The 27115-nt window shown below is 37.0% G+C and overlaps 2 protein-coding genes across 4 annotated transcripts; one reads left to right on the top strand and one right to left on the bottom strand.

Moving 5' to 3' along the window:
• Positions 1 to 2173: 2173 nt before the first annotated feature.
• LOC127437150 (cytoplasmic polyadenylation element-binding protein 1-like) lies at positions 2174 to 15274 on the top strand. 3 transcript variants are annotated; one of them, XM_051691858.1, is made up of 11 exons: positions 2174 to 2495; positions 3266 to 3463; positions 4704 to 4918; positions 7391 to 7625; positions 7888 to 8001; positions 8111 to 8200; positions 9639 to 9775; positions 9852 to 10050; positions 12320 to 12414; positions 12514 to 12594; positions 13827 to 15274. In XM_051691858.1, exons 1-11 carry the CDS (start codon positions 2471 to 2473, stop codon positions 13935 to 13937), a joined length of 1500 nt encoding a protein of 499 aa, XP_051547818.1. In that variant the 5' UTR covers positions 2174 to 2470; the 3' UTR covers positions 13938 to 15274. The 3 variants fall into 3 exon arrangements, with proteins under 3 accessions (XP_051547818.1, XP_051547819.1, XP_051547821.1); XM_051691859.1 differs by having other exon boundaries at positions 9909 to 10050; XM_051691861.1 differs by having other exon boundaries at positions 2174 to 2378.
• Positions 15000 to 26534, bottom strand: sv2 (synaptic vesicle glycoprotein 2). Its single transcript, XM_051691857.1, has 13 exons — positions 26371 to 26534; positions 25847 to 25900; positions 25599 to 25760; positions 22165 to 22327; positions 21929 to 22050; positions 21625 to 21788; positions 18950 to 19030; positions 18769 to 18864; positions 18561 to 18649; positions 18054 to 18181; positions 17024 to 17119; positions 16767 to 16926; positions 15000 to 15960 (listed from the first exon to the last, which is right to left on the bottom strand). Exons 1-13 carry the CDS (start codon positions 26432 to 26434, stop codon positions 15777 to 15779), a joined length of 1563 nt encoding a protein of 520 aa, XP_051547817.1. The 5' UTR covers positions 26435 to 26534; the 3' UTR covers positions 15000 to 15776.
• Positions 26535 to 27115: the final 581 nt, after the last annotated feature.

The raw sequence follows: 27115 nt of genomic DNA on the forward strand, positions 1-27115 counted from the left end.
TGATATAGACTGATATTTACGCATATGCCGATATTGATCATTGGATCCGTGCGCGCGACCGTTCGGATGTGCATGTGATTTGCACGCGATGGAGACATGCATCTGTGAGATGCATGTGAGCTGAAGTGAAGTCAGCATCAGTGTGTTCAGGTTTGAACCCGGGTGTGTCCAGCACCAGAATTTGCACCAGAAAAACAGTCGTTTTGAGAGACTTCGACCGTTTTATCAGGTCAAAGAAGCCGTGTTTGTGTCATTTTGCTGTTTAAAGAGCGTCCAATGGAGTTATGCAGGGTAAGAAACGGTGTGCGCGCGCGTGTATGAGGCAGAGAAAGACAAACACTATACATTTGTAAAGACAAAAGGTTACAACAATATGAAACAATATGCCAGTTCTCATAAGGCAAGTAACAAATAATAAAGAAATAGCCTATTAAATGGATAACGTCAGAGAAAAATAAAGAAAATGACACATAGACAGCATTTTGCACGCTCCTATTGCTCCCAAAATGCTACCTAGGTAGGCAGCTCACTATTCTGCAGTTGTAAGGAGCAGTAAGGTAAGGTGTCATTGTTTGGTAAACTCCCAGTCAGTAAGTAGTAGTTAGCTAAGTAGTTAGCTATGACTTAGCAGGTGAGAGTTTCTAGTTTAAATGCCTCACACTTGTAGTTGTGTTTAGAATCCTGTGTTTTCTTGTTTCATTGTGTTCACACTTTACCCTGGGTTAGTAATTCGCAACTTTCTTTCTCTACTCTGGAGAATGGTTTAATAATAACCCAGGTTGTGCTAACTACCTCAGAAAGGTCACAGTCATACTGTCTCTCTGTCTGATTATCAGAGGAAAAATTGTCTGGACTTTGGGCTCCTCACAGGGGCCAAACAGCAGAACATCTGGAAACACGTGGCAGGTAACAGAGATCAACACACACACACACACAGTATGAGTTAAAGTCTGAGTGATATCGCAAAACAAAAACAGCCCAAAACAGTATATGCTAGGTATAGTAGATGTTTTTACAAAGATGATTAGGTGTTGATAAAGGAATAGTTCACACAAAAATAACTTTTCTCTCATCATTTACTCACACTGCTGGCATCCCAGATGTGTATGACTTTCTTTCTTCAGCAGAACACAAATTAAGATTTTTAGAAGAATATCTCAGCTCTGTAGATCCATACAATGCAAGTAAATTTTGAAGTTCCAAAATAAAAGTAATCCATAAGACTCCAGTGGTTAAATCCATGTGTTCAGACACAATATGATAGGTGTGGGTGAGAAACAGTTCAATAGTGAAGTAATTTTTTTGTCATAAATTCTCCTCCCTGCCCAGTAGGGGGTGATATGCACAAAGAATGTGGATCACCTAAAACAGAAGAAGTAGAAAGTGAAGGAACAAAAAGACTTAAATATTGATCTGTTTCTCACCAACAACTATTATATCACTTCAGAAGATATGGATTTAACCACCAGTGTTGTTTGGAGTACTTTTATGTTGCCCTTACGTGGATTTTGGAGCTTCAGATGTTTGGCACCCATTCACTTGCATTGTATGGACTTACAGAGCTGAGATATTCTTCTAAAAATCTTCGTTTGAGTTCCACAGAAGAAAGAAAGTCATACACATCTGGGATGGCATGAGGGTGAGTAAATGGTGAGAGAATTTTCATTTTTGGGTGAACTAACCCAATAAACGTTATACACTCATTTGTAAGACCTTAACGACACCAAATTATCTTTGTGCATAAGGAGCTATTTTAAGTTTGAAAAGTCAGAAGGAATGATTGTTTATCAAATGAGTTTGTAATTAGAATTTCTGTCCATTTAGAAATAATAAGTACTGATTATTATTCAGAAAACCTAGTAGAATATATAGTTGTGCCATAGAAATTTTGCTTACTCAACACAGTCCAATGACGACTCGTAAAAATTTGTATTAGATGGTAAAATCTGAAGATATGACTCCCAGAAGTTGTGTAAAACTTAATTAAACAGATTAGAGTTTGTCAGGTCGAAAGAGAAATGTTTGCAGTGTTTGTGTTGGGTCAACACTATGGGCAGTCCATGGGTGTGTTTTTGGTTCAACCTGGGTTTAGATAACAGATATTTTGTGTGTGTGTGTGTGTGTGTGTGTGTGTGTCAAATGAGCTGAATCACAGTGATTATTGGAGCCCTGCCCCCTTCTCTCTGTCTGTGCTGAGTCAGGCCACAAATGGAAGACAAGCCAGAAAGAGAGAGAGAGAGAGAGAGAGAATCAGTACATTGGTACCCTGACATGTGATTCAAAGCACACGCTCGCACGCTCACTCATCCACAGAAACACAGAGAGACTTTATGCAGGGATGGGGAGGTGGATCTGGCTGTTGGAGTGTGTGTGATGTAGTGAGTATGGCTTTAGCACTAGCGGTAGTGTGTGAAGTTTCATTGGTGGAATCACATGATTAACAGGTCAGTGATGAACACAAAGAGGTACGATGACCTCAACTGGAACTATGACAGGTTTGCACCTCAAATGTGTGTGAGTGTGTTTGTTTGTGTGCAAACTGTCTATCTATGTCTATGTCTGTCTATCTATCTGTCTGTCTCTCTGTCTCTCTCTGTCATCTATCTATGTCTGTGTCTGTCTATCTATCTGTCTGTCTCTCTGTCTATCTCTATCATCTGTCTATCTATGTCTGTCTATCTCTATCATTGTCTATCTATGTCTATGTCTGTCTATCTATCTATCTGTCTGTCTCTCTGTCGCTATCATCTGTCTGTCTGTCTATCTATCTATCATCTGTCTGTATGTCTGTCTGTCTGTCTATTTCTATCATCTGTCTATTATCCATCTATCTATCATCTGTCTGTCATTCAATCTACAGTATGTATCTATTGTTTTATCGTTCTCTCATTCTAACAGTTCAATTCAATTTCAATCACTCAATCCAGTTCATCTTTATTGGCATGAAAATTGGTGTATTGTATTATACACTGTAGCAAATAGTATAGCATTGTAAGATTATTGTCTAAACAGAACTTAAATAAGAAATAATAATAGTAGTACAACAAAAAACAATATCACAAGTAATAATGAAAAAGTAAAAACACTTAATATTAATAATGACATAAAACAAAGAACATAAGCACAATAAAACAAACTTACTGTATAAATGGGATTAGCTGTTTCTTGCACTATGGATGACACACACCGATTTCAGCCTCTCTCTCTCTCTCTCTCTCTCTCTCTCTCTCTCTCTCTCTCTCTCTCTCTCTCTTCTCTCTCTCAGATGGTTCTGGCACAGGCAGCTCTCCACTGGTTAGCAGAATGCTGCTTGCTCCAGAGCAGCAGGACTCTCCGTCTGGTGTGCCCAGTGTGGAAGAGCTCAGTCTGGGCCTGCTGTCTCTGAGCCTCCCCTCCTGGAACCAGCCACCATGGATCCACCCGGAACCCCAGCGCCCGCCCCAAACCTGCTCACAGACACCCAGTGAGTCAATCTGCACTGTGTTTGTGTATCAGTATGCAGGATTGTATGCTGAATGTGCATTTGATAACATGCTTAATAGTTGTATGGCTGTTCCTCTGTTAGTTCAAGCTAGTTTCAGGTACTTTGTGAGTTTGTGTGTTGGTGTAAATCAGGTTTTGCCTGCGCAGCCAACGGTCCCCACAATGAAAATGGCCGAATAAACATACTCAGTAATGTCTTAAAGGGATAGCTCCTGTTTTTGTTCCAAACCCTAATAACTTTCTTTCTTCCGTGGGACAGAAAAGGAGATGTTTGGCAGAATGTCAGCCTCAGTCACCATTCACTTTCATTGTTTCAAAGATGGAAAAAAGAAAGGCAGGCATGTTTGGAACAGCGTGAGGCTGTGTAAATGATGACAAACATTCAGTTTTGGGTGAACTTTCCCTTTAATGAAAATGTAAAAGTGTTTCTGTGAGGCTTCACACATGTCATTGGAAAGACCCAACTATGATAGAAAACAAACATGTGTCTTGATAGATTGTTCTGGAAGGTCTGATCTGTAGTGATGCCTCATATCTCAATTTCTCACTCATGACTAATCACTTTCACACCCATCACAGAGGACAGAAAACAGCTTTCATCTACATTGGCTTCCATTTCATTTCAACTTTCTCTTTAGCTTCCCTATCTTATATTACAAGCGTAAATGAGTTGTGTGTATATGTGTCCAACTGTTTTAAATTAAAGTCATGCTGTTGCCTAAGGTTTGTTCTGACCTAAATCCAGTTATAGAGGAACATAACACACACACACACACATACACACACACACACACGCTTCTCTTTTTTGCTGTCTCATCTAGCACTTGTCTCATTCATTTAGCATTTCTACAGGAATAAATGTAAACAAGTGCTTAAAAATTCACTCTGCTGCATTGTCATTGGTTTAAAGTCCGCATAAAACCAGAATTGATCCGAGTTACTTTTTTAATACATGTTCCTGGTCTTATTGTGAACAAATCATCTGTGGATGTTATTCTAAAGAAAAACGGTTTGTCTTCATAATATTTGATCAAAATATAATAACTTGCTCCGCCTCCCATCAATTCAGTTCTTGTTAAATATCCCGTTTCACTCAGAAATATGTCACATTATGGAAGTAAAATGGTTGTGAATGTCATTCCATATTGACATTAATGGTATTTAGTTGACATAGAGACACACTTCTCATCCATAATATTTATTCAAGTTTTCTCTTGCAGTGCTGAATCTCTTGGGTGCTCCACAAGGCAGCGATCCTGGTCAGATTCAAGGTTTCCAAGCCCAAGAGTTTGCCGGTGGGCATGACCTACTGGAGCGGTTCTCCAGCCTGAGTCATGTGATGCCAAAGCGAGAACCTCACTCTCTTCTGCACTCTGGACCCAGCAGTCCTGTCAACTCTGAGACCAGCGGAATCTCATCTGGATCCGACCAGCTGGTGAGTAACATGGTTCAGGTCACAAACCCATACAACGATACCCATATAAAGTATTTTCTGATATAGACTGATATCAGAAATCGGTCTGTTCTTACAGAGATTTGAAAACACTGCCCCCAGTGGCGAAGCAGCATATGATGAGGTGAAATATCCACAGGGTGGCGCCAAAAGCGAGTTGTATTTTTAGTTGTAAAATATGTTATACAGTCAACAGTAATGCATATTTTATTAATTATATACCCAAACCCCAGCACTAAACCTAGCCGTCAGTGGAGTAAAAAAAATATATTATCAAACATATAATGTGGTTTTTAAACGTTTCTAATGATTGATTATGATAGATAAGATGCGATCGCCAATGCACTTGCCGGCTATGCATGCTGCAATATTTTCGTTGCAATGCAAGATGGGATTCTGAGTTTGTATCGTCATAGAAGCATACAAAAGGAGGAGCATAGAAGGTTCTAAAAACCTAACCTTTCCACTCTCCCAGCCCCGGAAGTGGTTGTGATGGATGCAGTGAGAGAAGTCTCAAGTGGACTGACTAGTTTGTATATTCTTTGACATCAGAAAACATGGCCGCAGCACTGCATCTAAACAGTGCGCTCCGACGTTAACAGCTTTATACTTTTATTTAGTGATTGTTTTAAAGTATGTTACATATAAAAATAAAGATATTATGATGTTGAAAAGACTATTTGAGCAGCTGGTTCATTATGACAACCGATTTTGCTGGTAAACAGCAGCATGAATGCAGATCACTCCAGTTTGATCATACGCGTCTGAGCTCAGCCTAGTGTAATAACACCGGTTTCATCGTACATGCGAAAGGGTTAAGACTTGTTTTCAGAGAATATATATTGATTTGTTTTGTTTGTTTTGTATTTTTTTGTCTAACCCCAATTGGCAAATATATATATATATATATATATATATTTTTTTTTTTTTTTTCCAAGCATGAACCTCAATTAATTTTGTTATTATTTAAACTGTTATTATTTAAACCATTATGCTTATAACAAAACAAAAACATTTTAGCCAATTGGGCAGTTTGTTCACTAGTGGACTGATCTCCTGCCTCTGAAAAAGTGTAAAAAACCAGGCAACCAGTATATAGTATATTAGTATAGTATGCAGTATAGTGTTTTAGTATAGTATATAGTATATTAGTATAGTATGCAGTATAGTGTTTTAGTCTAGTATATAGTATATTAGTATAGTATGCAGTATAGTGTTTAGTATAGTATATAGTATATTATAATAGTATGCAGTATAGTGTTTTAGTATAGTATGCAGTATAGTGTTTTAGTATAGTATATAGTATATTAGTATAGTATGCAGTATAGTGTTTTAGTATAGTATGTAGTATATTAGTATAGTATGCAGTATAGTGTTTAGTATAGTATATAGTATATTAGTATAGTATGCAGTATAGTGTTTTAGTATAGTATATAGTATATTAGTATAGTATGCAGTATAGTGTTTTAGCATAGTATATAGTATATTAGAATAGTATGCAGTATAGTGTTTTAGTATAGTATATTAGTATAGTATGCAGTATAGTGTTTTAGTATAGTATATAGTATATTAGTATAGTATGCAGTATAGTGTTTTAGTATAGTATATTGTATATAGTATATTAGTATAGTATGCAGTATAGTGTTTTAGTATAGTATATAGTATATTAGTATAGTATGCAGTATAGTGTTTTAGTATAGAATATTGTATATTAGTATAGTATGCAGTATAGTGTTTTAGTATAGTATATGGTATATAGTATATTAGTATAGTAGCAGTATAGTGTTTTAGTATAGTATATAGTATATTAGTATAGTATGCAGTATAGTGTTTTAGTATAGTATATAGTATATTAGTATAGTATGCAGTATAGTGTTTTAGTATAGTATATAGTATATTAGTATAGTATGCAGTATAGTGTTTTAGTATAGTATATAGTATATTAGTATAGTATGCAGTATAGTGTTTTAGTATAGTATATAGTGTATTAGTATAGTATGCAGTATAGTGTTTTAGTATAGTATATAGTGTATTAGTATAGTATGCAGTATAGTGTTTTAGTATAGTATATTAGTATAGTATGCAGTATAGTGTTTTAGTATAGTATATAGTATATTAGTATAGTATGCAGTATAATGTTTTAGTATAGTATGCAGTATAGTGTTTTAGTATAGTATATAGTGTATTAGTATAGTATGCAGTATAGTGTTTTAGTATAGTATATAGTATATTAGTATAGTGTTTTAGTATAGTATATTAGTTTAGTACTGTATATTAATATGTAGTACAGTGTATATTATTTATGATATTAGTTTATAGTATAGAATAGTATATACAGTAAATAAATAAATATATATACTGTATATATATATAGTATTTTGTGTTGTAAATAGTATTTAGTATTGTATGTAGCATAAAGTGAAGTTGTGTTGTCTGTGTGTCTGTCTTCCTGAGGTCTCTTTCAGAGTTTCTCCCCCATTACCCCTGCTGTTGCCTGGACTGCAGGTAGAGGGTGTGAAACTGGGCGCAGATGCCCGTCTAACCACCATCACCCCCACTCCTCAGCCTGAGGGGTCGTTGGCTGGGTGCTGGTCCACTGGGTCCACCTGGCCAGGTTGGGACGCTTTGGGTTTGAACAAACCCTCCGTCTGCATCGAGAGAGAGGCGAAGCTTCATAAACAAGCTGCTGGTATGGTGATATTAACCACCTACACATTAAACAGGAAACAGATTAAGACTTCACTGCATTATTCTACGCACATCATTGAGGTGGTTACAATTAATAAGGATACACTGTAATTGATAAAAAAAGAACATAAAATATTGAAAACTCATTTTAGGCATTATAAGTATTAATCACATCTATAATTATTTATTGATACACTAGTGTGTATTCTACATAAATATTTCATATTAATATTGTTGATTTTCTTATTGACTGTCTGTCACAGCGGTTAATGAAGCCACTTACACCTGGGAAGGACGACTTCCCCCCCGACACTACAAAAACCCAGTTTACTCCTGTAAAGTGTTTTTGGGAGGTGTCCCGTGGGACATCACAGAGGGTGAGCCGATGGACACACACATTTGAGTTATAGATTATTAATCTGTATAATCTCTCTGGACATAAACAAGCTATGAAGACTATCTTTTATTTATTTATTTTTTCCATAGCGAGTCTGTTGAACACATTCAGTGTTTTTGGTTCATTGAAAGTTGAGTGGCCTGGTAAAGACGGAAGACATCCACGCTGTCCTCCGCAAGGTAACATTAATATTAATAATGAATAAATATTGATATTAAGAGTATTATTAGTAATATTAATAATGGTCATATTAATGTTAATAGTATTAATATTAGTTAATATTAAAGGAGTATTTCAGGTTCAATACAGGTTAAGCTCAATCAACAGCATTTTTGACATCAAAAATAATAATGACTCGTTCTTCCTTTTCTTTAAAAAAAGCACAAATCTGCGTTACAGTGAGGCACTTACAATGGAAGTGAATGGGGTCAATTGTAAACATAAAAATACTCACTGTTTCAAAAGTATAGCCACGAGACGTGTGATTTAGTGTGATTAAAATCACTTAATAACCTTTTCTATGTAAAGTTATATCCAATAAACGCTTTCAAAAAATGAAATGTTGTTCCAAACCCCCATGACTTTATTCTTATGCCATAAATGCTTAAATCCTGAAACAACAATCAAAATTAAGATTTAAACAATTTTACAGCTCAAATAATACACAAGCTTTAACAGAAGAATTAATGTAAGTGCTTTTATAAAATTATAAGCTTCAAATTTCTGCCTTTAAACCCTCCAAAAATTGACCCCAATCACTTCCATTCTAAGTGCTTCACTGTAACCTTGATATTTGCTTTTTTAATTTTTTTTTAAGGAAAAGGAGAGACAAATTGAACTTAATTTTGTGGTAATCAACATTATGCCACAAATGCTGTTGATTGAGCTTGTTTTGAACCCCGAGCATTCCTATAATCACCATGTTGCAGCATATATCATCAACAATCTAAAAGTCCTCGTCTTAAATATACACGTCACAAAATACTGCAAAAAGAGACTAAATTACAGCCAATCAGAACATATTTGATGTTTAATATACAGCTTTATAGAGCAGGATTTTCACCCAATGAGATTTCACTGTAGGCGGGCTATCCAGTGCAACACATCAAAAATAGAAACCAAGCGACCCTCAGAATATCTTGTCTCACTTCGCTTGTCGTGGCTGGTTACGGCAAGAACTCAGATTAACATGGAAGAGATTGTTTGAAACACTAAAATTCTGTTACTCATCCTTATGTTGTTCCAAACCCATATGACTACCTTTCCTCCATAGAGCACAAAAGGAGATGTTTGGCAAAATGACTCAGTCACCATTCAGTTTCACTGTATGAAAAAAGAGGCAATGAAAGTGAATGGAGACCGAACGTAATACCTGGCATCTCCTTTGTGTTCCACAGAAGAAATAAAGTCATATGGTTTGGAACAGCATGAGGGTGAGTAAATGATGACAAGTTGTGTGTAAAAATTCTTCAATTCTTAAATGACGTCTATGGTCCCGCAGCATTTTTATTTTGGTTTAAGACAGACTTTTGCTGGAAAGTAATTTGCTAGTGCTACGTAGCCTAAGTCTTAGTATGCTAACTACTGTGCTAAGTGTGTGTGTGTGTGTTTGTGTAGGTTATGTGTATCTACTGTTTAATTGTGAGAAGTCTGTGAAGATCCTCCTTCAGGCCTGTATTCAACACCGTCTGCAGTCTGACGATTATCTGGAGTTCTACTACAAACTGTCCAGTAGAAGAATTTACAACAAAGATGTGAGAACAACATGCAACACTCACATTTACTAACCACTGACCTGTGACCTCATCTCTGTCATTTCCTGTGCTGCAGGTGCAGGTCATCCCGTGGGTGATCTCAGACAGTAATTTCGTCCGTTATCCCACCCAGCGTCTCTGTCACAATAAGACGGTGTTTGTGGGCGCGCTGCACGGCATGCTAAATGCAGAGGCTCTGGCCCACATCATGGACGAGCTCTTCGGAGGGGTCGTGTTTGCAGGAATCGACACGGACAAGCACAAATATCCTATAGGTCTGTACAAGGAACTTTAAAACTTGCCCTAACTCATTAAACACCAACAACACTTAGCTTTAACTTGTGAGATGCTGTCAGTGTTGCCTAATTTGCAGGCCCAGACGGAATCTGCGTGCACAGAACTCCACAGAAAACTTCCAGAGAATTGCGACATCTGTCTTTCATAAACGTTTTACGCATTCCCCATCCCTTGCGTGTTTGTTTATGAAACATTTGGGTAATTTCACGATGCTGTTAGCTGCCAATAAGAGTATAGTACTCTCAGGTTGATTTAATACATTTTGCTATGTTTCATTCCCTTCTGCAGAAATATTAGCGCAGAAAATGTGAACAAATTCTGCAGATTCCGTTTGGGCCTGCTAATTTGTTACATGCATGTTAGCCTCTTAGGGGCTGTTCAGACTGAATGCGTTCTTGCGCTAAAAAAGCTAGATGAAGCGCAACACATATAACAGACCGCAGGTGTCTCAAGACACGCTTTTAAAAGTTGACATTCTTTTTAATCTGTCACGGCATCTAAAAAAACGTGCTGTTCCTGTGCTCCTTTTCTTTAAAAAAAAAGCACAAATCGAGGTTACAGTGAGGCACTTACAATGGAAGTGAATTGAGCCAATTTCTGGAGGGTTTAAAGGCAGAAATGTGAAGCTTATACACTGGCGGCCAAATGTTTGGAATAACGTACAGATTTTGCTGTTTCGGAAGGAAATTGGTACTTTTATTCACTAAAGTGACATTCAACTGATCACAAAGAATAGTGAGGACATTACTGATGTAAAAAACAGCACCATCACTATTTGAAAAAAGTCATTTTTGATCAAATCTAGACAGCAGCCATCACTCCAACACCTTATCCTTGAGTAATCTGGCTAAATTGCTCATTTGGTACTAGAAAATCACTTGCCATTATATCAAACACAGCTGAAAGCTATTTGGATCATTAAATGAAGCTTAACATTGTCTTTGTGTTTGTTTTTGAGTTGCCACAGTATGCAATAGACTGGCATGTCTTAAGGTCAATATTAGGTCAAAAATGGCAAAAAAGAAACAGCTTTCTCGAGAAACTCGTCAGCCAATCATTGTTTTGAGGAATGAAGCTATACAATGCTTGAAATTGCCAAAAACTGAAGATTTCATACAAAGGTGTACACTACAGTCTTCAAAGACAAAGGACAACTGGCTCTAACAAGGACAGAAAGAGATGTGGAAGACCAGATGTACAACTAAACAAGAGAATAAGTACATCAGAGTCTCTAGTTTGAGAAATAGACGCCTCACATGTCCTCAGCTGACAGCTTCATTGAATTCTACCTGCTCAACACCAGTTTCATGTACAACAGTAAAGAGAAGACTCAGGGGTGCAGGCCTTATGGGAAGAATTGCAAAGAAAAAGCCACTTTTGAAACAAAGACAAAAAGAAAAGGTTAGAGTGGGTAAAGGAACACAGACATTGGACAACAGATAATTGGAAAAGAGTGTTATAGATCTTAACCCCATTGAGCTTTTGTGGGATCAGCTAGACTGTAAGGTGTGTGAGAAGTGCCCGACAAGACAGACACATCTATGGCAAGTGCTACAGGAAGTGTGGGGTGAAATGTCACCTGAGTATCTGGACAAACTGACAGCTAGAATGCCAAGGATCTGCAAAGCTGTCATTGCTGCACGTGGAGGATTTTTTGATGAGAACTCGTTGAAGTAGTTTAAGAAGTTCTGAACATTTTTCAAATTGTAATAGTAATTTTTCACGTTATTAATGTCCTGACTATACATTGTGATCAGTTGAACATAAGAGCAAAATCTGAACATTATTCCAAACTTTTGGCCGCCAGTGTAATTTATTAAAAACACTTACATTCATTCTTCTATTAAAACTTGAGTATTATTTGAGCTGTACATTTATTTAAAGTTATCTATTGTTATTTTTATGGTCATTTTATGGTTTATGCCACTAATTCGTCAGGATATAACTTTACATAGAAAAGGTTAGTAAGCGATTTGATCACACTAAAACCAGGTTAACATGCACATTGTTTACGTCTGGCTATACTTGAGTATAAAAAGTGTGTATTTTAATGTTTACAGATTGGCCCCATTCACTTCCATTGTAAGTGTCTCACTGCAACCCAGATTTTTGCTTTGTTTAAAGAAAAGGAGGGACGAGTCAAAAGTATTTTTGTGGTAATCAGTATTATGCCACAAGTGCTGTCGATTGAGCTTAACTTATATTGAACACGCAATATTCCTTCTAAAGTTGAGTTTTTCCTTCTAGGTTCTGGCAGAGTGACCTTCAGAAGCCAGAGGAGCTACTTGAAAGCTGTGACCGCTGCATTTGTGCAAATAAAAACCTGCAAGTTTACCAAGAAGGTACTGAGTTGAACTTACTGTATAAAAACCAGAACCATGAGATCATTCCAGTTCTGTGTTTTAACCCTTAATCTACTGCTCTCTTTTCTTCTTCTGTAGGTCCAGATTGACCCATATCTGGATGACTCTTTGTGCCAAATGTGTAGCAGTCAGCCCGGCCCATTCTTCTGTAGGGCTCAGGTATGTACCAAACGCTGTGGAGCATCATATCTAGAGTTACGGCTTGTTCAGATCCACATTAAAAGAATAGTACATCCAAAAATGAAATGTTGTTCCAAACCCCCATGACTTTATTCTTATGCAGAGCACAAAAGGAGATGTTTTAATGAATATCGCGGCCTGTCTTTTCAGTAGAATGGCAGTTGATAGTGACTCACTTTAAAGCTTAAAAAAAGACCCAAAAGTACATCAAGATTTTCAATGAAACAGATTAGTACACCAAAACATTTAAATTCTCTCATCATTTACTCACCCTCATGCCATCCCAGATGTGTATGACTTTCTTTCTTCTGCAGAACACAGATGAAGATTTTTAGAAGAATATTTCAGCTCTGTAGGTCCATACAATGCAAGTGAATGGAGACCAGAACTTTGAAGCTCAAAAAGCACATAAAGGCAGCATAAGAATAATCCAATAGACTCCAGTGGTTAAATTCATGTCTTCAGAAGTGATATGATAGGTGTGGGTGAGAAACAGATCAATATTAAAGTCCTGTTTTTACTATACATCTCCACTTTCAAACAGCCCTCCTAAGCACAAAAGAGTTCTTTTTTTGTTTTTGGTGATTCGCATTCTTGCAAATCGCTGCCTAATGGGCAGGAAAGAGAATTCATAGTAGAAAAGGACTTAAATATGAATCTGTTTTTCACCCACACCTATCATATCACTTCTGCAGACATGAATTTAACCACTGGAGTCATATGGATTACTTTTATGATGCCTTTATGTGCTTTTTGAGCTTCAAAGTTCTGGTCACAATTCACTTGCATTGCATGGACCTACAGAACTGAGATATTCTTCTAAAAATCTTTGTTTGTGTTCTGCAGAAGAAAGAAAGTCATACATATCTAGGATGGCATGAGGGTGAGTAAATGATGAGAGAATTTTCAATTTTGGGTGAACTATCCCTTTAAATTTGAGGTTGTTTCACCAAAACCCATGCTACGCTTTCAGAATACTTGCAATGTGATGCCCAAGCCGCATGGACTACTTTTATGATACTTTTGGGTCCATTTTTAAGCTTTAAAGTGAGTTGCTATAAACTGCCATTGTATTGAAAAGACGGACTGGAATATTCATAACAATTTTTCATTTTGTGCTCTGCAGAAAATGTAAGTCAGATGGCTTTGGAACAGCATGAGGGTGAATTTTCATTTATGGGTGAAATAACTTTTTCATCTCTCTTTTTCAGGCCTGTTTTAAATACTATTGTCGAGCCTGCTGGCATTGGCGGCACTCTTTGGAGGTGTTGAGCAGTCATCAACCTCTCATGAGGAACCAGAAGGGCTTGAATCCCAACTAAAACAACAAAGTCAGGAAGCTGCTGTTTCTCCAAGGAGCAGCCATGGGCAAGAGTGTCTGGACTGAGCTTACTGTTTTGTGGAAATATTTTAGCGCGAATGTGGAAAGGGAAGTCTTCTTTGGGGAAGTGAATGCGTTTCTTGCACTGCTCTCTTTCTCATTCATTAATGCTCTATGCACACACATTTTTGCACAGTTTAAGAGAGGTGGCCGGGAGAGAAACTGCCACCTGATTTTAAAAGTTTGTGTTTTTGCAGGCATAGAATACTAGTTTATTATCTCACTGGTTTGATCCTCTGATGCAGGCAAATGCCAGTTGGTGCCTTCAGCCTTTCATTTGTTGTCAACTTTTCCAGTCCAGTATTTTATTTGATTTAATTTCAATTGGCTGGTCTGCTGGTGATTTTTAGAGAGTTTTGTTATGTTGACATTTTAAGGCAGTTTTCCTTGCTTTTCTACCTGCTGGTTTGGGTCATGCCATGGAAATATGAACCAATAGACTTGAAGATTTTTTATGTTTTCCCATCCCAAGTGTCTTTTCCTGTGGGGCCATTTTTTTTTAATTTAATTTTGCTTTTTTAACACTATATTAAATGGTTGATGAGCATCTTGGCTTGCGAAATATCTAGCTGATGCTGTTGCTAAGCAACCACCCCGCCATCAACCATCAGATCAGATACGTTAACAACTCTGGAATGCACTTTGACCGCTGAGATTGTGCTGTACATAGTTTTAATCAAATTGTTGCACTTAATTTTTAATGTAGCACTGTTGCCAGTGGTTTTAAAATACTTTAATTGAGAAAGGGGTTGAATACTCCCGGTTACATTGAGTTTTCTGTTTAAGTTAGAACTAAACTATCCTAATCTTAGATTAATCAATCCGTCAAGCAAATGTTGCCCCAGTACCCTAGTTTCTTGCTGAAGCTGTGCCAAAGAGCATCCTTCACTTCCTTGTTGCCTTTTGCTTTTTAGAAGTCTACCTCATTGCTCTGCAAGTGTTGCCATGGTTACTTACAAATGTAGATGATGTTCAGGTAGAACAAAATAAAGTTGTTGAAGCATTGCTCCATTGGATGTTCTGTTTATTTAAATAAAAAAATGTATAGCCATTGTAAAAAAGCTAATAATTTACACTCATACAAAAATGACACAATCAACAAAATTTTAAAAGAATGTTCCGGGTTCAATCCATGTTAAGCTCAATTGGCAGCATTTGTGGCATAATGTTGATTACCGCAAACAATAATTGCGATTTGTCCCTCCTTTTCTTTATAGAAAGCTCAAATCAAAGTTACAGTGAGGCACTTCCATTGGAAGTCAATGGGGACCAATTTTTGGAGGGTAGAAATGTGAAGCTAATAATTTTATAAAATGTTCCTTTAAATTGATCATATATTCTACGATTCCACATGGATTTACAACAAAGTCAACATGAAATCAAATATGACCCTTAATACATTTTCCTGGTCTTATTTTGCATGATTCATCATTGATTATCTTTGTAATCTTTAATCGAAATTCAGATTTTGAGCCCTTTTATGTTGACTTTAAAAGTTTAAACACATCCTTCATCTTGGACTGTTTTTCATGACACGAAGATTTTACAGAATCCCTTGTGTGTTAGTTTATTAAATATTTTGACTACTTTAACGATGCTTTCAACTACTAAGAGTGTAGTCAGAATTCCAATCAGCACAGAAAAGTAAAAGAAAACGTGTAGGCTTCCAAAAGTGCTCTTGTGCAACATTTGGCGAAACTGCAAACAAAGCTCTTTGGTTTGGTATTTTGGTCCAAGAATCACATGCTTTGACTTGGCTGATGCTAACTGCATGTGTGTATCATGTAAGTTCAGTCTGTTTAGTTTGTGGCAGACGTAGAGCCACCAGTCCTCCCGCCAAAAGGAGTGCAGAGACCAGCAGCAGAGGTACAGCACAGTTAGAGTCCACCAGCTGCCCAAAAACGACATTTCCCATGATCGCCGCCACACGGCCCACTCCAGTGAAAAATCCCAGAGCCGAGGAGCTAGAAAAGAGAAAACAGACTTAAATATTAGGGATGGGCATTACGAGTAATTTTGTAGTTGAGTACTCTTAACATATAAAAAAAAAAAAAAGTATTCGATTACTTGAAATTGTGTTTTTCTGATGAAAAAATGAGTGCTTTGCACAAAAAACATCTAGATTAAAAAATGACCAAAAAACAACAACATTTGCACTAACACATAGAAACATACATTTCAAGTCTTGTGAAGCAATTTAATCACTTCAAATAATTTAATTATTCCTTTAACAATGTCATGCATCCACAGCGTCAACCAATGCATTGAGTTGTAACGGCAAGATTTAGGTGAGAGAATCATTTTTATTGTTCTCCACAGCAGGCAAAGGCACAAAGGAAAATCAAATTGCGATATTCAAGTACTGTTTATACTGGTCAAATATTTAAAGCCAAATGAGTACTCGATTAATCGATTCCCAACACATCCCAACTTAACACAGTTGTATTTAAATTTCAGATGGTATTTCAAAGGAGATAGTTCACTCAAAACTGAAAATGTTGTCATTATATATTCACCCTAAAAGATATTATAATGTTAGTCAAAGTTTCGTGCACCAAAACAACAATTTAGTTTTACACAACTATTTTGCACTGTTTTTTTTTTTATGTTGCTGCACCTTTAAGACTTCTATATGTAAATGACCTCTAATGATTGGTTGTTTACATGTGAAATAAGAAATAAAACTATTTATTATATAAACTATTATTGAAGAATTAATATTAGTCAGTAATACTGTGGTTTGAAGCATTAGGGAATTGCGTGTTTTTACCGTAGTTGTGTTGGATAGAGTTCCGTCCCCACCACATCCAGAGCGTTCCAGGAGATGACGGAGACTCCGCTGAACACACAGGACACGAGCAGACTCTGAGATTTAGTCTTCACCACGTAGATGACAAACACACTCACGCTGGACACCAGCAGACTGACAGCTGTCAATCAAAATACACACAGAATCAATACGTAGAATACTCTCAATCTCAAGGTTTCTCTCATATACAAACACAAATAAAAGCATACTGTACTAACAGAGCAGGATTTTCCCTCCGATCTTGTCCATGACCAAGATCGTGAAGATGTTTCCAGGCAAGTTTGAGGCTGCGGTTACGAAACCCTCCATGTACACTTAAAAAAAAAAAAAACACAAATATAAACTCATGAAAACTTTTTAAAATACACTTTAAGTTAACAAAATGACACATATTTGCTAACAAAATGTACTGTATTTTGGAGAGATTTTCCAATTGGAAATTTTGTGAAATATCTTACATTTTTCTGCTTTTGCTAATGAGAATTAAAGGGATAGTTCACCAAAAATGTACATTTTCTCATCATTTACTCACCCTCATGCCATCCAAGATGTGTATGACTTTCTTTCTTCTGCAGAACACAAGTGAAGATTTTTAGAAGAATGTCTCAGCTCTGTAGGTCCATACAATGCAAGTGAATGGTGACCAGAACTTTGAAGCTTTAAAGCACATAAAGGCAGCTTAAAAGTAATCCATACAACTCCAGTGGTTTAATTCATGTCTTCTAAAGTGACCCAGTTGGTTTTGGGTGAGAACAGACCAAAATATAACTCCTTTTTCACTATACATCCTGCCATTGCAGTCTTTAGGCAAAATCATGATTTCAAACTCGATTTAACTTCCTATTGCTTGACGCATGCACAGAGCACTAGATAGAGATAGATAGTGAAAAATTAGTTACATTTTGGTCTGTTCTCACCCAAAACCGAATGGATCGCATCAGAACACATGGATTAAAAATCGAGTTTTATGGAATACTTTTGTGCTGCCTTTATGTGCTTTTTGGAGATTCAAAGTTCTGGTCACCATTCACTTGCATTGTATGGACCTACAGAGCTGAGATTTTCTTCTAAAAATCTTCATCTGAGTTCTGCATAAGAAAGAAATTCATACACATCTGGGATGGCATGAGGATGAGTAAATGATGAGAAAATCTTCATTTATGGGTGAACTGTCCCTTTAATGATGATCAATCTCGCCTCGTTTCATTTAATTTAGTCTAGTTTCAACTTGTTATAATGTCATCATACCAGCAGTTTTGACAGGGTAGCAGCTTTCATTCTCTGAGCTTTGGACTCTAGATGCGTTGGCACATGGAGACCCTCCATCTTCTGCTCTCTTAAACAGCTCCGGAAACCACATCCACAACCCATAATACCTGAACAGAGAGATTCACAATATTAAATTATACGTAAATGCAGCCTGCATCATTTAAACCAGAACCACTACTTTCAAACAAGAATACTATCATTCCAAATCGTGCATTTTAGAAGAGTTGCGCTACATCTCAGTCTACTACATTAGAAGATACTGGAAAATATACCAAATATACTGTATGTACTTATTGCAACTTTTTATCTTGTTGAATTAATGCAGTCATAAATCAAAACACAATGACATATGAAGAGGACAATAATATGGAGTGTCCCATATTTACCTATATTATAAAAATAAAATGTAATATATATATATATATATATATATATGTATATATATATGTATATATGTATTTGGCTATATATCACTTATTCTCATACCCAAATGAAATGCAGTAAAATATTATCAGCAGAACAACACTTCTGGAAGCCAGCGGTCCAACAAACAGCTGCTTAATGGGGGAAAGTGCCTGAAAAACAACCAGCAAAGCCATTAAGAGGTGAGTAACGCTGTTTACTAATACAGAATAATACACAAATATATTCCAATCAAACAGACAAACAAAGGTCAAAGGTCAGGGGTCATTACCCGTTTGAGAAGGCCACAGAAACGTTCAGATCTTGAGCCTGTACTGGGTCTGATCTTCTCCTCGTCATCTTTAGGTCTGATAACAAGCCCTTGTGCCTGTTGAGACACAAACTCATCATCATAAACTGATTTATCACGATAATGTCGAACAGTGGGAAGGTTGGACTCAGGTTGTACGTACAGGAAATGGTTTGACGACACCTCTGTTGTTCAGTCTAAACATCTTCTGGAACACAGACAGAGCCTCTGTCTCACGCCCAGCCTGTGGAAACAGAATGATTATTTCATGAAACCTGATAAACATTCGGTGTTAATAACACACGGTATTGTTAGTAAGCAACATAATCTGCTAAAGACCTGAGAATAGACCCCATATTTAATTGGACATAAACGAAAACAAGACTATGAGGGATGGAAGTCCCTTAACATCATACTGTTGTGTTGCAATGTTTCGTCTGCTAAACGATCGACACAACAACATTCACAAGAGTACGACATTTTTGCCCTCATACTGTAAATGAAACACGAGCAGAACAAATTTCTGTGTAAATCATCTGTAAACCATTTTTATGTAAATTGTTGCATTGAAATGAATGCAACAATTAGGGCTGTGGATTTAATGTGTTTATTTAGTGCGATTAATTATATAAAAAAATTATGTGTTAAAACATTTTACGAAATCGAATCATGCCCCCACATCCCTGTGCGAAAATTCTGTAATAAAAGTTTGTATTTTGTAGGAGCAATTCAAGCTTGAAGTACGTGTTTTTACGGGCCAAATCAGCAGGGGGAAGTCAGCGCACAAACCTCACAAGCAGCGCAGCCACAGAATGAGAGCCATTCATGACCCCATAGGATGTTCTCCAGAGACGATTTTAAAAGTTTCAACTAATTTTAACTTGACACAGCCTCCTAGAAACGTAGCGTTTATGACGCTGAATACCAGTGAGACGATCCAAAAGCATCTAGCGCAGACGGAATGCAGGAACGCGTGCAAATAGAGCAAGATAGATTGACGAACTCAATGCAAAATGGATTGCTGTTGACTGTAGGTCAATGTTTTACTCGTCTGCCACAATAATGTAATACATTTCAATCTGAATATCTGAATTATTATATTTATAATAGGCCCTATCTATCTATCTATCTATCTGCCATCTATCTATCTATCTATCTATCTGCCATCTATCTATCTATCTATCTGTCTGTCCATCTATCTATCTATCTGTCTGTCCATCCATCCATCTATCTATCTGTCCATCAATCTGTCCATCTATCTATCTATCTGTCCATCTATCTATCTATCTATCTGTCTGTCCATCTATCTATCTATCTGTCTGTCCATCTATCTATCTATCTGTCTGTCCATCTATCTATCTATCTATCTGTCTGTCCGTCCATCTATCTATCTATCTATCTGTCTGTCCATCTATCTATCTATCTATCTATCTGCCATCTATCTATCTATCTATCTATCTGCCATCTATCTATCTATCTATCTATCTGTCTGTCCATCTATCTATCTATCTGTCTGTCCATCTATCTATCTATCTGTCTGTCCATCTATCTATCTATCTATCTGTCTGTCCGTCCATCTATCTATCTATCTATCTGTCTGTCCATCTATCTATCTATCTATCTGTCTGTCCATCTATCTATCTATCTGTCTGTCCATCTATCTATCTGTCTGTCTGTCCATCTATCTATCTGTCTGTCTGTCCATCTATCTATCTATCTATCTACCTATCTGTCTGTCCATCTATCTATCTATCTGTCTGTCCATCTATCTATCTGTCTATCTGTCCATCTATCTATCTATCTACCTATCTGTCTGTCCATCTATCTATCTATCTGTCTGTCCATCCATCTATCTATCTATCTGTCTGCCATCTATCTATCTATCTGTCTGTCTGTCCATCTATCTGTCCATCTATCTATCTGTCTGTCTGTCCATCTATCTGTCCGTCCATCTATCTATCTATCTATCTGTCTGTCCTTCTATCTATCTGTCTGTCCATCTATCTATCTACCTATCTGTCTGTCCATCTATCTATCTATCTGTCTGTCCATCTATCTATCTGTCTATCTGTCCATCTATCTATCTATCTATCTGTCTGTCCATCCATCTATCTATCTATCTATCTATCTATCTATCTGTCTGTCCATCTATCTATCTGTCCATCTATCTGTCCATCTATCTATCTGTCTGTCTGTCCATCTATCTATCTATCTGTCTGTCCATCTATCTATCTATCTATCTGTCCATCTATCTATCTATCTGTCTGTCCATCTATCTGTCCATCTATCTGTCTGTCCATCTATCTATCTGTCTATCTGTCTGTCCATCTATCTATCCGTCTGTCCATCTATCTATCCGTCTGTCCATCTATCTATCTGTCTGTCCATCTATCTATCTATCTATCTATCTATCTGTCTGTCTGTCTGTCTGTCTGTCTGTCTGTCTGTCTATCTATCTATCTATCTTTGTCTGTCTGTCTATCTGTCTGTCTATCTTTTTAAACTTTCAATCAGGCTTTGTCAAGCAAACATCAAAGTTTCGACAAACTTTACCTATCAGATTTGAATTATTAAGTATCATGTGCTTTCTCAGCGAATAATGGTATACAAAATTAATTGTGATTTATTTAATCGGCATGTCATGTAATTATTTTGATTAAACATTTTGAATCGATTGACAGCCCTAGTAACAATGGCTTTACGAACAATTTACACAATTGAAGAACTACTCCGTTCCTCACAGCCTCGTTCTTAACTTTTTGGCTGAACTTTCAAGAACTTTGGTTCAACTGTGACAACATTTGTTCATTCTGATAGCAGTGTTCCACGTGTCTGTACCTCCATGAGGAACTTGGGACTCTCTGGCATGAAGAGCTTGAAGATCAGTGCTGATGACAGACTGGGGATGGAGCAGAGGACCACGAAAAGACGCCAACTTTGAAAATCCAACCAGCCCAAATGAACATTAAGATATGTCCTGGGGATGACCAACCAAGCCACACCTGGAGAAAGACATTCAAAATATCATCTTAAAAAGTCTGTGGTAAAAAAGTGATTTTTACCATGTTCAGTTCCTAAGTATACGAAGGGTGTTTCTTAATCCATTGAGCTCCACTATCTGCTAAATTAATTATGGTTTTACCTGCTGCTAAAATATTTCCAGCCATCCAGAAGGTGGCGAGAGCGCTGATCATAGCTCCCCTCCGCAGTCGCGGCTGGAACTCGGAAAAATACGAGAAGATCACGGGAATGGATCCACCAACTCTGAGGGAGAGATACGAGACACATGCAGGTGATTCCAGTCAAATGTGTTGACATTCTTCCTAACTGCAACATGTTTCTGTGTATGTAAAAACTCTTCTGTCGTGTTGTTGTTACCCGACTCCACTGAAGAACCGCAGAAGCAGAAAGAGCCAGAAACTCGGGGCCAAACTCGCCACGGCCCCAAACGTGCCGTTCACTGCCAAAGACACGACCAGAACGCTGCGTCTCCCTCTGAGATCGGCCAGATACCCCCAAACATAACCGCCCACCATCATACCTGTCAGAGGAAATACCAGACGTTCCATTTCCCTTGATGGCACATCAATCTGCAATACGTGGCTAAAACCTTCCCTTACAGATGATAGGAAGATATTCATCAGATATTTTTATTATGTTCTGGATTTAGAGTGTATGTGAATCTGCTTTATTTACGATATTGATATCGTAAATAAAGGTGGTATAAAACAGAATGAAAAGTTTTCCAAATGATATGCCGTCTTGCCAACGTACATATGCTTGCTGTTTGTTTTTTTAACCCTTTAATGCATACCTCGGGTCTTTAGTGACCCGGGACCTCATTCCACCTCTTGTACATCATACATTTTTGGAGTTGTGCCCCACCTCTTTAGTATTCCTCAACCTTTCTCTTCTGAGTAGTGCAACAAAACAAAAGAAACAAGGTAAAATTGCCAAAAAAAAAATAAAATGAAAAAAATAAAATTATAACTGCTTAATTACTAAAAGTGAATAGGGTCATTAAAGACCCGAGATATGTAATAGTGTTGATTTATTTTACAATATTTTTGCAGTTCCATGAATCAGATTTTTATAATTATTTCATATCTATATAAGTTTACTACCACAGGATAAATATTTATTTATTACAGGACAAATGAGTACTATATTCATATAAATAACTACTATATCACATTGATTTTCTGTGTGACAATAGTGAATTATCAGTATCCCATATGCGTGTACACACATATAATACATGCTATTTGTTACTCAAGTAAACTATAGCAAGTGTACCACATAAGCATAATTTGGCTATTATCAATTGGGTGTACTACTGAAATTATGCAAGTTGTGCATCTATTTATTTTAGACTCAAAAAGTGCCTGAGAAAATACATATGTGTAGCTTATGTGTTATGTGTAGCTCAATATGTTTTTGAGAGCCAGTTGCGTCTCATGTAAATTCAGTGTGGAAGTAATGAATCCCGTTCTATACTTGTTCCATAATCTCTTTGATATATGAAAAATAAAACTGCAAAATATATCAGAATATATTCTATTTTATTATTTTTTTAACTATTTATTTGAAAATGTTTTAAAAATTCTGACACCATCTGTGCATTTTGTAGATCTATTTGTGATAGATATACATTTGTGGCCAAATATATTGGCACCCTTGGTAAATATGAGCAAAGAAGGCTGTGAAAAAAATCTGCATCGTTTATCCTTTTGATCTTTCGTTCAAACAATTCACAAAATCTAACCTTTCATTTAAGAAAAACAACTGAAACAGGGGTAAAATCTAATTATTAAATAAATATTTTTCTCCAAAACGCACTGGACTAATTATTGGCACCCTTGTATTCAATACTTTGTGCAACCTCCCTTTGCAAAGACAACAGCTCTGAGTCTTCTCTTATAATGCCTAATGAGGTTGGAGAACACCTGGCAAGGGATCTGAGACCATTCCTCCATACAGAATCTCTCAAGGTCCTTCAAGTTCCAAGGTCCATGTTGGTGGACTCTCCTCTTCAGTTCACCCCACAGGTTTTCTATGGGGTTCAGGTCTGGGGACTGGCATGGCCATGGCAGAATCTTGATATTGTGGTCAGTGAATGATTTTTGTGTTGATTTTGATGTTTGTTTTGGATGATTGTCCTGTTGGAAGTTCCAACCAGGGCCCATGGTAAGCTTTCTGGCAGAGGCAGTCAGGTTTAGATTTTTTATCTGTTGGTATTTGATAGAGTCTGTGATGCCATGTATCCAAATAATATGTCCAGGACCTCTGGCAGAAAAACAGCCCCACAACATTAAAGATCCAGCACCACATTTAACCGTGGGCATTGGGTACTTCTTCCCTGTGTGCGCCAAACCCATCTCTGGTGTTTGCTGCCAAAAAGCTCTTTTTGTTTAATCTGACCATAGAACCTGGTCGCATTCGAAGTTCCAGTAGTGTCTGGCAAACTGAAGATGCTTGAGTTTGTTGTTGGATGAAAGCAGAGGCTTTTTTCTTGAAACCCTCCCAAACAACTTGTGGTGATGTAGGTGATGTCTGATATATATATATATATATTTTAGACTTTCTGACCCCAACACCCAACTAATTTCTGCAGTTCTCCAGCTGTGATCCTTGGAGATTTTTGGCCACTTGAACCATCCTCCTCACTGTGTGTGGAGACAATATAGACACACGTCCTTTTCCAGGCCAATTCTTAAGATCACCGGTTGATTGGAACTTTATTAATTATTGCCCTGATGGTGGAAATGGGCATTTTCAATACTTTGGCTATTTTCTTATAGCCACTTCCCATTTTGTGAAGCTCGACAACCTTTTGCCACACATCAGAACTATATTCTTTAGTCTAACCCACTGTGATTGATGATTAAGGGAATTTTTGTCCTGTGTGTTACCTCATATTTATACCCCTGTGAAACAGGAATTTATGGCTGAACAATTTCATGTTCCTAGTCACCCAGTTGCACTAAAAAATATGAATGGGAATATATACTTCAGATATATTTTACTCATAAGAATTTCTAGGGGTGCCAATAATTGTGGCCAACATGTTCTGGAGAAAAAATATTTATTTAATAATGAGATATTTCCCCTGTTTCAATTGTTGTACTTCAATTAGAGTTAGATTTTTGTGAATTGCAGATTTCACAAAATGCAGATTTTTTTTTCACAGCCTTCTTTGCTCATATTTACCAAGGGTGCTAATATTTTTGGCCACCACTGTACATGCCGGGTCGCTAAAGACCCGAGGTATGTAATAACTGCATATTTCATAAAAATGAGAAGTGAATGCATAATGCTCCATGTTTGACCTGCAGTTTGTTTGTAGTCAGAGCAAATCCATCCAGACAGATTTTTCTATTTCCATGAATTATGCATCACCCCAATTTTGTTTACTGCTGACTCTTTTTCCTATTGTCTAAGTGGGTGGTGTGTCATAATGGTTAAACAGTGTAAGTATACTGTATACTTATTTTGTGTATACTATATATTGTATATTCTTAGGTATATATTGTATATTGTGTTGTGTAACAGAGGTGTAAACTGTGTTATGTGTAAATCAGATGTTTATTGTAATTGTCATACTGCTATGTTGCTTGGAACTGCACCCAAGACTTTCACCCACTGTTGCACTTGTGTATATGTGACAATAAAGGGATTTGAGATGCGTTTCTATCCAAAGTAGCTTTCGAGACATTTTGTTTAGGGTCTGTCTCCTTGGAGCTCAAATGTAAAGCATTTCAGACTAAAAAAATATTATTATGATCATATTTAGGATAAAGGATGATAATAACCGAGGAATATGCTGGCAGTGAGGACTCCCATGTCGGCCGAGCTGAGCTGGAGGTCACAGCGTGCAGTGGGCAGGAGGAAGGACACACACAGGATCTCCACGGCATCACTGGCATTTGCCCAGCCGCAGACGACCAACAGCAGCCAGTGGAAGAGCCCGAACCCTGTACAGACAGACACAAACACCTGCATCTAGAAACACGGCGAGGAAATAAATCAGCATATTTAAATACATAAAGGTGATTTAAACCTGCTTCCTCGACTGCCACCTCATAAGAGAGCTTCTTGCCGCACACTTGATCACCTGATAGAAACACCATATCAATAAAACCACAATAACACACACATGATCACAGCAGACTGCAGCCACTAATAAAAAAGTACTCTGATAGTAGCTGGATTGTGGAGATTGTACTATAGTAATACAATGTTTTTGGACATGGTACCATGGCAATACAAATTTTTTTTATATGTACCTTGGTAGTACCATAGAGAAAATAAATAAATAAATAAATAAATTATTAAAAATTAAATATATATATATTGTGGTAACTTTTTTGTGAGGGACTCAAACCCTCATTTACAAATTCTACAACTAAACCCAGATTTAATAGTTAATAATTCATAGATCTGGTGCAAAACTGTCAATATCAGCAACTAACTGACCTAAAACGTACAACTATAGTTACATTAACGTAAATCTTATGAACGTTTCGGACCGAGAGCTCCAGCACTATTAAATGCAGTTATGATCTGAGTATTAAAGTATTTTACCGTCTTCATCGTCGTGAGAGGACTGAAGCAGCGGCTCCGTGTCTCCATGACCCCGTCGAGGCATCGATTATATGCTCAGATTAAAGTTTGTGTAATTATAAACGACATGATCGCTGATCAGATCAGCTGATTCACTTATGTAAACATACGCGCTGATGGGCGTGGTTTGTATCTGTCTTCGGGGGCGAAGTCCGTGAAGTTCCTGAAGTGTTTTAATATTTATTTATTTTTATTAAATAATTATTATATATCAAAATAATATAATTGTATGTTTATTCATGAAAAATAACTAAAATATAAATAAAAATAAAGAAATATTTAACAATAATGGGCGTGTTTTTTAAGTGACGTTAGCACAAAGCCCGCCCCTCCACTCGCACTTCCTGAAGCGCATTACAGGTCGAGTTTAATCACAGTTCTTTATTTTAATTTAAAATTAAATCTGACCAAAAAAAAAATTTAAATGCCTAAAACAACTGAGCTCCAAATGTATTAAAATAAATAAATAAATAAAAAACTAGCTCTGCTTCATGGAGTCACACGAAGACATGCGCCTTTAATGGGCGGGGTTATCTTATAAAATCTCTTCGCACACCCACACACACAAAAACTATTAATTTAAATACAACACGATTTTACAAGCATATTTGCATTAACAGCATTATTATTATTATTATATTTGTCACAAGTATTTAAGCGCTTCCGCTTAACCGTGAACGCTACGTCGTTTTAGTATTGCGAGATG

Source organism: Myxocyprinus asiaticus, chromosome 48, assembly GCF_019703515.2.
Source record: "Myxocyprinus asiaticus isolate MX2 ecotype Aquarium Trade chromosome 48, UBuf_Myxa_2, whole genome shotgun sequence".
Lineage (NCBI taxonomy): Eukaryota > Metazoa > Chordata > Actinopteri > Cypriniformes > Catostomidae > Myxocyprinus > Myxocyprinus asiaticus.